The sequence below is a fragment of the Triticum urartu genome, chromosome 4 (assembly GCF_003073215.2).
Source record: "Triticum urartu cultivar G1812 chromosome 4, Tu2.1, whole genome shotgun sequence".
NCBI classification, from domain to species: Eukaryota; Viridiplantae; Streptophyta; class Magnoliopsida; order Poales; family Poaceae; genus Triticum; species Triticum urartu.
This window is the reverse complement of record NC_053025.1, coordinates 136,611,180-136,622,253: the sequence shown is the minus strand read 5'-3', so window position 1 is coordinate 136,622,253 and position 11,074 is coordinate 136,611,180. Positions and strand designations below refer to the sequence as shown.

At 46.3% G+C, this 11,074-nt stretch overlaps 2 protein-coding genes across 3 annotated transcripts; one reads left to right on the top strand and one right to left on the bottom strand.

The window, feature by feature from the left end:
- The first annotated feature begins 3,795 nt into the window (after positions 1-3,795).
- Positions 3,796-5,361, top strand: LOC125551098 (BTB/POZ and MATH domain-containing protein 2-like). Of its 2 annotated transcripts, none has more exons than XM_048714255.1 (2): positions 3,796-3,904; positions 4,019-5,361. In XM_048714255.1, the coding sequence occupies exon 2, from the start codon at positions 4,024-4,026 to the stop codon at positions 5,110-5,112; it is 1,089 nt and encodes a 362-aa protein (XP_048570212.1). In that variant the 5' UTR covers positions 3,796-3,904; positions 4,019-4,023; the 3' UTR covers positions 5,113-5,361. The 2 variants fall into 2 exon arrangements, with proteins under 2 accessions (XP_048570212.1, XP_048570211.1); XM_048714254.1 differs by having other exon boundaries at positions 4,005-5,361.
- A 2,964-nt stretch (positions 5,362-8,325) lies between these two features.
- On the bottom strand, positions 8,326-10,501 carry LOC125554658 (root phototropism protein 2). Its single transcript, XM_048718144.1, has 3 exons — positions 10,467-10,501; positions 10,294-10,363; positions 8,326-10,175 (listed from the first exon to the last, which is right to left on the bottom strand). The coding sequence occupies exons 1-3, from the start codon at positions 10,499-10,501 to the stop codon at positions 8,559-8,561; spliced, it is 1,722 nt and encodes a 573-aa protein (XP_048574101.1). The 3' UTR covers positions 8,326-8,558.
- Between the last annotated feature and the right edge of the window lie 573 nt (positions 10,502-11,074).

The following is an 11,074-nucleotide window of genomic DNA, read 5'->3' as shown; positions in this document are numbered from 1 at the left end:
TTGACCATATCACATCACAACATGCCCTGCAAAAACAAGTTAGACGTCCTCTACTTTGTTATTGCAAGTTTTACGTGGCTGCTACGGGCTGAGCAAGAGCCGTTCTTACCTACGCATCAAAACCACAACGATAGTTTGTCAAATTAGTGTTGTTTTAACCTTCACAAGGACCGGGCGTAGCCACACTGGTTCAACTAAAGTTGGAGGAACTGACACCCGCCAGCCACCTATGTGCAAAGCACGTCGGTAGAACCAGTCTCGCGTAAGCGTACGCGTAATGTCGGTCCAGGCGGCTTCATCCAACAATACCGCCGAACCAAAGTATGACATGCTGGTAAGCAGTATGACTTGTATCGTCCACAACTAACTTGTGTTCTACTCGTGCATATAACATCTACGCAATAACCTGGCTCGGATGCCACTGTTGGGGAACGTAGTAATTTCAAAAAAATTCCTACGCACACACAGGATCATGGTGATGTATAGCAACGAGAGGGGAGATTGTGTCTACGTACCCTCATAGACCGAATGTGGAAGCGTTAGCACAACGCGGTTGATGTAGTCATACGTCTTCACGATCCGACCGATCCAAGTACCGAACGCACGGCACCTCCGAGTTCTGCACATGTTCAACTCGATGACGTCCCGTGAGCTCCGATCCAGCAAAGCTTCACAGGAGAGTTTCGTCAGCACTACGGCGTGGTGACGGTGATGATGATGCTACCGACGCAGGGCTTCGCCTAAGCACCGCTACGATATGATCGAGGTAGATTATGGTGGAGGGGGCACCACACACGGCTAAGAGATCAATGATCAATTGTTGTCTCTATGGGGTGCCCCCTGCCCCCATATATAAAGGAGCAAGGGGAGGAGGCGGCCGGCCAGGGAGAGGCGCGCCAAGAGGGGGAGTCCTACTCCCACTAGGAGTAGGACTCGTCCTTTTCCTAGTAGGAGTAGGAGAGGGGGAAGGAAAGGGAGAGGAGGAGAAGGAAAGAGGGGCCGGGCCCCTTGCCCTAAACCAATTCGGTTTGGGCATTGGGGGGCGCCCCACACTCCCCTTGCTGCCCTCTATTTCCACTAAGGCCCATGTAGGCCCATTAAGCCCCCCGGGGGGTTCCGGTAACCCCCGGTACTCCGGTATATGTCCGAAACCTTCCGGAACGTTTCCGGTGTCCGAACATAGTCGTCCAATATATTGATCTTTACGTCTCGGCCATTTTGAGACTCCTAGTCATGTCCGTGATCATATCTGGGACTCCGAACTACCTTCGGTACATCAAAACACAAAAACTCATAATACCGATCGTCACCGAACTTTAAGCGTGCGGACCCTACGGGTTCGAGAACTATGTAGACATGACCGATACACATCTTCGGTCAATAACCAATAGCGGAATTTGGATGCTCATATTGGATCCCACATATTCTACAAAGATCTTTATCGGTCAAACCGCATAACAACATACGTTGTTCCCTTTGTCATCAGTATGTTACTTGCCCGAGATTCGATCATCGGTATCTCAATACCTAGTTCAATATTGTTACTGGCAAGTCTCTTTACTCGTTCCGTAATATATCATCCCGCAACTAACTCATTAGTTACAATGCTTGCAAGGCTTATTGTGATGTGCATTACCGAGTGGGCCCAGAGATACCTCTCCGACAATCGGAGTGACAAATCCTAATCTCGAAATATGCCAACTCAACAAGTACCTTCGGAGACACCTATAGAGCACGTTTATAATCACCCAGTTACGTTGTGACGTTTGGTAGCACACAAAGTGTTCCTCCGGTAAACGGGAGTTGCATAATCTCATAGTCATAGGAACATGTATAAGTCATGAAGAAAGCAATAGCAACATACTAAATGATCAAGTGCTATGCTAACGGAATGAGTCAAGTCAATCACATCATTCTCCTAATGATGTGATCTCGTTAATCAAATGACAACTCATGTTTATGGCTAGGAAACATAACCATCTTTGATCAACGAGCTAGTAAAGTAGAGGCATACTAGTGACACTCTATTTGTCTATGTATTCACACATGTATTATGTTTCCAGTTAATACAATTCTAGCATGAATAATAAACATTTATCATGATATAAGGAAATAAATAATAACTTTATTATTGCCTCTAGGGCATATTTCCTTCAGACGCTCCCGCTATGACTGCGGGGGGATGTTAGCCCGTCGGCTGCTATTTTCTCCAGTCTGACCGTCCGTGACGCTCCTGTTGTTCGCGGCGCTTCCGCTACAACTGTGGGGGGATGTTAGAGATATTTGGGATACATGTATTTGGTAGTCTAGGATTTGTAATATGTCTCCTACTCTATCTCTAGGAGAGGCGTCTTGCCCTCCAAATCTTGTACACAATATATACTCGCCCTCGAGGCTCAATAATACATCCATCATATTCCGCCAATCCCTTTATCCCTTCCAACACTTATTTTAGTAACTGTAATCAATGAATTGCAAGCTGCAAGAGATATTGCATTGTCGTAGGAAAATTCCTCATAAGTATAATTTTGACTTGTCTATTACATGAAACTCTACGTATATGATGCTCAAGTCACTTCTCCGAGACAAAGATACTTTTTTAGAATTTCATGAATGCAAATTACGGATCACAGCTAATCACTCCTGTGACCTGGCATGTTGCTTCAATATTGACTAAGTTTTTTGGAGATGTTTTATGATGCAATAATTTCTTTATGTGGTCATTATTCCACATCTCCTTTAATGGTGCATAGTATTGTAGACATTGCAACCCATGTGAACACATAGGAAAGCGATGAATGATAAGTTGTTGCTCGCATGAAACTTAAGTATTTAAAATATTTGCATTTATCCTGGATCTAGCGCTAATCTTGATCATTTTACTAGTTGGGTCTCTACATTTAGATTATTCTGCTTATTTCACTGATGTTCGTGATAAGCTTTATGAAGTTTACGTTAAGTACGGACAAATGTATTTTGGCGTTCGGGTGCAACTGCCTCCACCGACACCAACTGTATGAAAAAAAAGAGCGTGGAACAAGGTATTTCATTCTTCCTCCTTTGCCTTGAGCTCTTCGACGGGAGCATCAACAACTTTACCACGTGTTCCTGCAGGTGGTGGGGAGTTAGCGAAGTACCTCAACAGCGACAGAGTCAGCATCAATGAAGATGATGAGGACTTCAACATGAAACAATGGTGGCATGAACACAAGCTTACATATATGGTGCTTTCCATATTAGCACGAGATGTGTTATCAGTACCCATCTCATCGACATCGTTAGAGTCTGCTTTCAACATAGCTGGAAGAGTACTTGAGGAAAGAAGAATCAGTCTCACCCCGGATATGGTAAAAACACTAATGGCCGTGAAATATGAGGAACCAGCGAGAAGGAGAGCATAATACACCGCATACAACAAAGAACTGGAAGCCATATTCAAAGATCTTTCCATCAAAGAAGAGGAAGAATACTTGTAGTCATTATACTTTTTTCATTTTCTTTTGCAATTTCCTTTCCCTTTTGTATAATCTAGAGCATGGTTTTGTACTCTTTTTTTCTTTCTCAGGGATGGAAGGTTTAATGAGGCAACCACTAATAAAGCTCAAGATTTATCCCACATGACACTTTGCCTCATTTTTATTTTCCTGTATTTTTTTATTTTTCTTCTTCTGAATTTTACTTCATTTTTTGAGGTATTTAGTCAAAACGTTCCTTGGCGGGCGACGCAGGCCGAACGTGCCGTTGGGCTAGCACGGCACGGCCCTTGTAGCCCATCTGGCCAGATCCCGTTGCCTTCGCATCGGTTGCTCAGACCTCACCTCTCCCGTTTCCATCAGCTGCTCAGACCTCCCCTCCCCGTTTGGCCGCCGCCCCTCGCCTCCTCCTCCTCTGCCGACTTGCCAAGGTACTCCACTCGCCCTCTCGTTTCTTCCCCAACTCCTCTTGTCCTCGACAAAGCTGTGTACTTTCCTCTCGTATTCTCAGATCCGCATTACGGGCTCCAGGCTCTTGGTTGCAGGGCTGATGGCACTCGAATCCAAGTCCTCGTCGAGGTGTACCACGGAGACGGCGAAGGGAACGCACGTCTTGGAGATCGTCGGGTACAGCCTCGAGAAGGGCCTGGGAATCGGCAAGTTCGTCCAGTCGGCCATCTTCACCGTCGGCGGCTACGACTGGACCATCCGCTTCTACCCTGACGGAGCCAACATATCATACGCCGATTGCGTTTGCGTGTCGGTTTCGCGCGACCTCACGGGCAAGAGCAAGGGGGTGGCGCGGGCATCCTGTGATCTGCGACTGGTTAACAAGGATACTGGGTTGCCAAAGAGTATTTGGTATCCGTCTCAACCAACCCCGTCAGTGTTCGACTACAATAATCGTGTTTTCCCAGAATGTGGAGGGTCTATTGAAAGGAGTGAGCTGGAGCTGGAAGCATCAGAGTACATTAAGGATGATAGCTTGACAATTGAATGTGTACTCACAGTCATCAAACAATCGCAGGTGACAAAAACAACCGGGAGCTCTGAAATCAAGGTGTCATCGTCGAACTTATCAGATCATTTCGGCAAGCTGTTGTTAGAGGGGAAGGGGTCCGACGTGACATTCAGTGTTGGCGGAGAGACTTTTGCCGCACACAAGATCATACTTGCGGCGCGATCACCTGTCTTTGAGGCGGAGATGTATGGAGGGATGAAGGAAGGAAAGGCAGAGTCCATTACAGTTGAAGACATGCAGCCTGCTGCTTTCAAGGCCTTACTGCATTTTGTATATACCGACTCATTGCCTGATGTGGGTGATTTTGGTGGTGATGATTACGTTGAGATGATCCGGCATTTACTTGTGGCTGCCGATAGATATGCCATGGATAGGCTGAAGTTGATATGTCAAAACATCCTCGGAAAAAACCTTGCCATGGAGACTCTGGCAACTACATTGGCTTTAGCTGATCACCATAACTGTGACAGGCTTAAGGAAGCGTGCATTGAGTTTATTGCCTCTAAGGATGAGATGGATGCTTTGATGGCAACACAAGGTTACAGTAATCTCAAAAGAACTTGCCCTTCCGTCTTAATAGACGTGTTCGAGAAGGCAAGTAGGTTGCGCAGAGCATAGGTGAGCAGCTCATTCTAAGCGGAGTCGATTGACAACATTATGTACTTCTTAAATCGTATGAAAAGCTAGCTAGTTAGTTTCCTAGAGCAGCTCGTGCTAACCTGAACCGGTGGGTGGTAAGTCTAGTTTATTACAATATGTGCACCTTTTGTCAAACTACTGGATTCCAGAATTGTTGAACGTCAGGGTGTTGAACTGTTCTGGCCTCATCTATGAATGAATATCAGATAACAGCATAAGTAGCTACTACTTTTCTGCTATTGTTGTGTTAATTATGTTAGCTTCAAAACTGAAAATTGAGGCAGCAGATGAGCAAATATCATCTGGCGCATAGTTACCGAGCGACATATGCATCGTCTGTTAAACTTTTACCCTTTCGGATTCCTATTTCAGAAAACTTATACAATCTCAAAGCTACAACAATTTGGTGAACGCATTTTTTGACGTATCATGCACTGAAGCCTGTAAGTAGTTGAAATATTTTAGGGATTCCTATTTGTTATGCCTAAAAAGTTCAAGGTTATTTATGTTATCTGCTCGATAAACAGCTTAATTTCAGTGATGTGTCATACTGAGATGAACTTCATGCACTAGTACCTAGGTTTTATATGTCGACATATTTTTCATGTTGCATATCTAATAGTGTACGTAATTAACGGGTTATAGATTGCTGCCTTATAATTACAGAGAGTAATTCAGAATAGCTCGCTTTTTTTGAGACAAAGAATAGCTCGCTTATAGCGAGCTGTAGGTCGCGATTGCCTGAAGCGACCTATAAGTGGGCCGGCCCAGTTATTTCTTTGTTGCATTCTTTCATTCACTACGATGATTTATTGTTTTTTTATTTTAATAACTTTTATTTATATTTTTGAAATTAAAAATAACATTTTTACTTAAAAAATCGAGCATTTGGAAAATGTTAACACAGTGTACTTTTTTGTTAGCATAACTTAAAAAAATATTGATAGCTTTCAAAAAACAATGTCTTGTGACATTTAAAAATTGTTTATACGTTTCAAAAATATCATTTTTTAAATGTTTACACAATGTAAAAGAATGTTCGTGTGATTCAAGAAAATCTTAAACATGCATATTTTTTTCCGGATATATAAGAAAAAGTGTACTATGCATACGAAAAACTAGACATCAAAACACATATTTGAAGAAAAAAATTAATCATGATATGGAAAATGCAAAACTTGTACAAAAATGTTTTAGATGTATACAAAAGGTGTACAATGCGTATGAAAACAATAGACATCAAAACATATATTGGAAAAAAATGTTAATACTATATTTCAAAACGTTAAACATGTGTAAAAATATTTCTGATGTATACAAAAAGGTATAATGTGTAGGAAAACAATAGACATCAAAACATATATTGGAAAAAAATGTTAATACTGTATTTCAAAATGTTAAACGTGTGTAAAATTGTTTCTGATGTATACAAAAGGTACAATGTGTAGGAAAACAATAGATATCAACATATTTATTTGAAAAAATGTTAACAATGTATCTGAAAATTGTTAAATGTGTGTAAAACATGTTTAAGATGTATACAAAAATATATAATGTGTATGAAAACAATAGACATGAAAGCATATATTTCAACAAAACAATATATATTTGAAAGAAACAAATGTTAAACTTGTATTAAAAAATATTCTTGACTTACATGAAAATCTTACAATGTGTAAGAAAAAATACACATGTGTTGGAATAAAAAGGAAATGAGAAAAAAAAAGCAAAAAATCCAAGAAGTGAAAACAGAAACTGAAGTATAATGAAGAAAAAAAAGAAAAACCGATGAAAACATATGGGAAAAACAAAGAAAACTAAAGTATAACAAAGTGAAAAAAACATAGAAAACTGATGAAAAAAACAAAGAAAAAACAAAAGAAACGAAAAGACAAACAAACACATCAGTATTCAATATGATGAACAAATGAATGCACAACCGAGAAAACCCGCTACTCGGCCGGCCGATCACCTAACCCACATATACATATACATATATGGAACACATTGTATATGATTATTCATATTACGTTATTCAGAATTAATTTCTACGCAATACAACATATACGCTTGTGTGTTGACCATCTAGTGTATAATTCTCGAGTTTCATGTTGATCAACATTTATCTTCACTTCGTACTCTCTCTCCGGTCCTTTTACTCCGCGTATAAAATTTGTGTCGAATCAAACTTTTCAAAGTTCGACCAAATTTATATTAAAAAAATATCAACATCTACAGTACCGAATATATAAAATATGAAACTGCATTCCATAATGAATCAAATGATGTTGATTTGGTTTTGTGAATCCCGATACTTCAAATATCAACATCTACAATACTAAATATACAAAATATGAAACTGCATTCCATAATAAATCAAATGGTGTTGATTTGGTATTTTGAACACCAATACTTCTTTTTACATGTCTGGTCAAAGTAGAGATACTTTGGCTTCAGACAAAACTTATATGCAGACTAAAAAAGACTAGTATCATATATTGGTCTCTTGAAATCACAACGAACTTTTCACTTCACTTTATTGGTTTAAGAGCATCTTCAGCCACGTATCTCTAATTTGATCCCTCAAACGCCTGCGGACGCGCCCGGTGAGTGACCGGGTGTGTCCTTTTTGAGCCCCTATTTGCCCATCCGTGCAGCAACGATTCTTATTTTCTTCCTCATAGGTCCGGTCATTTATGTTCGGTCACTTGCACGTGATTGATGAAGATGAAGAGAGAGAAATAAAAAAATGAATAAAGAAAGGGAAAAGATGGTTTGGGTGGGGTCGCGTCCTACATGGCAGAATGCCCCGACGCGTCCGCGAGCCCTCATATCCTCCCCATATTTTAGATGGATATGAGGGTTCGTGGACGCCCGAGCGTATAAAGATGATATGTGGGATCCGGTTGGGTCATGTTTATCCTTCTGTCTCATGTCCGGTCACGCATCTGCGGACGTACGAGGGATGGTTTGAGGTGTCCGGCTGTACACGCGAGCTGGTCACAAAGGACTCTTAGCTAGGGGGTGACGAAGCAGCTGTCATTCAAGCCCATCAGAAAATTTACCACGTACTACAACCGAACTGAATCATCCCTTTTCAGTTACAAGATCTGAACCATTTTACCCCTTTTGAAAGTTCATGTTAAATCCAGAGAGCTGGTCCCAAATTGCCAATCCACGGAGGAAGTATAGTTGAATTGAACACTTCTTCTTTCTACTAATATACAATGCCCAACATACATCATACAGTACATAGTAGATTAGTAGTACAATAGATGACACAAACTAACTGAAAAAAAGGGAAGAATCATGAGAACTACGATCATGATCTTCCTCTACACGCACAGTACACACCAGTGATCATACGAATGAAATGAGACCGAATTACATGCACCTATCTCATCATGGATGATATATATTGAGTCTTAGCTTATGGAGGACCTCCTCCGCTTGGGCTTGACCACATTCATGGCGCCGCCCCTACTGTCACGGATGCTCGACGTGTCCTTGGACCACCCGCCGCCGGCCCTGAACGGGTTCAGCCGGCTCAGCGTGCGTGACATCGACCCGAAGAAGCTCGCTTTCTTCCCCGGCACTGTCGCCGTCGCCGCCGTCCTCGAGCCGCTCCCCTTGCTCTGCTGCACGCCGGACGACAAGTGCGCCCGCATCCGGGCCAGCTCCGACCGCAGTGCCTCGTTCTCCCGCGCCAGCGCCGCGTCCGCCTTGGCCTGCATGCGCGCCGACCCGGCCTCCGACCGCGCATCGCTATCCTCGTCGTCGTGGCCGACGCCGGCGCTGCGGAGCTTGAGCTGGTCGTAGTAGAGTGCGCTGAGCACGGCCTGGAGCGGCAGGCGCTTGTTCTGGGACGCGTGGATGCGCGCCGTGTAGGAGAGCTTGAGGGTGTCCATGACGCTGCACACCTTCTCCCGCTCGATCTCGTCCAGCTCCGGGTGCGCCTTGAGGTAGATGTCCACGGCGCGGTAGAGGCAGTCGTGGGTGGCGCGGGCGTCCTTGGGCACAGCGCCGGCGACGCCCACGAACTTGGAGATCGGCAGGGACTCGTCCGTCGCGATCTCCGCCGCCACCTCGTCCACCATCTTGGCCACCTTCTGCAGCGCCCCTGCGCCCAGCGCCGCCGCTCCGGACAGCGACGCCGCTCCGGACAGCGACGCCCTCCTGTTCCGTCCGGCACCGGACTCGCGCTCCACAAACGCGGCGACCACACGCCGGAGCGATTCGGTGTTAATGACGCGCTCACCAGCGCCATCGAGTGCCAAGGCGAGCAGGTCGCCCGCTGTGGCCTGGTCGAGCACGGCCGCGAGGCGGAGCTCCAGGTCGCGGCACGTCTTGGCGGAGGCCTCGGAGGTGACGGCGTCGTGCAGGAGGCGGCAGAGGAACGCTGCGGGAAGGGGCGCGTCGTCCGCTGAAGGGAGCACGGCGACAACAGACTCGAGGAGGGCGCGGTGGTCGGAAGCTTTGCCGTCGGCCAGCAGGAGCTCCGCGTAGGCGGTGGCCGCGGCGACGAGCACCTCAGGACCGGCGCGTCGGCAGCGCAGCGCCGCAAAGACCCTGTGGAACGACGCTGGCGAGAGAGCTGCGAGCTCCGACGCCCACCACTCCGGCGGCGACCGCGTCGGGAAAAGCACCTCGTTGCAGATCCGCAGGGCCACGGCGTCGGCCGCGCGCCGGGCGACGCCGAGCTCCTCGGCGGCCACGAGGAGCGGGCCCTCACAGGACCGCAGCACGGCGATCGCGTTGGGCAGCGTCCGGAGACCCGCCTGCGCGAGGAACTCCTCAACGCGGCGCGCGAGGCCGCCGTCGGCCGGCTGCATGTCGAGGAACGCGGCGGCGCAGAGGAGGGGGGCGGCGTTGCGAGCGGATATCTCGAAGTTGGCGCCGTAGCAGTAGCGCGCGGCCTTCTCGAAGGCGTCGGCGCCGCCCGGCAGGCCGTGGAGCTCGATCTCGACGGTCGCCGCGTGGTCGGGGCGCGTGGCCATGGCGACGGCCTTGCGGATGTAGCCACACTTGGGCACCATCACCGCCTGCACGGGAAGCATTTAGTTGTGCCCACGTCAGACCATGATCACCGGCGACACTTTTTTCTTGTACACACGTGAGGAGGAGTTGGAGAGATCGACCGGGAGGTGGAAGACGACTAACCTTATGTAGAGGGAAGGCGGCGCCGGCGACCCGGACGATGAGGTCCGTTGGCACGTCCTGCGACGACACCCTGCTCGAACCAATTCAAAGAAACGAGACATGAGGTTATCGTAGAGCATGGACAGTCAGCAGAGCGAGCGAGAATCCACTAAGCATCAGTGTGAAACAGTTACCGCCCTAACGGCTGCCTCATCCCACGAAGTAGCATCGCTGAGAACTTGCGCAGCAAGGCAACCGGAAGCCGAGTCTAGAGCTACGATACGACAGCGCTGTAGCAGCTAGGAACATATCGACACCTGCACCGAGGTAGGACCCATCAGAGACAACCCAGGTTGTAACACAGCACATATAAGTGTAGCATTTCCAAAAATTCTCCGCAAGTACTCTCGTGAGAGGGCGGGAAGGCTTCTTGCATTATGACAACTCGGAGCAGTGGATTTTAGCACGAGGAGCTTCATATACAGACAGGTACGGCATAGGTTTGTAGGAGAAATCCGGAGGATATAAGGGCAAACAGAGACCGAATGCGTCTGATCGAAATACTCGGCAGTCGCCAATGCGATCTGACGAATCTCGATATGTGTGCAAAGCGATCAGCACTTCGTGCTCTCCTAAGTAGGAAGTGAGCGCCGCCGGATACATCGGACAAGTACTGCTAGACATCACCGTCTATTTCATTGATGGCAGAAAACCATAATCATGTCGTGAGAGTCAACCGCTAGTCTAAGTCAAACGCATACGCTTATGAATCAGCAGACCTATCTGTGGCGTAGTTGTATTC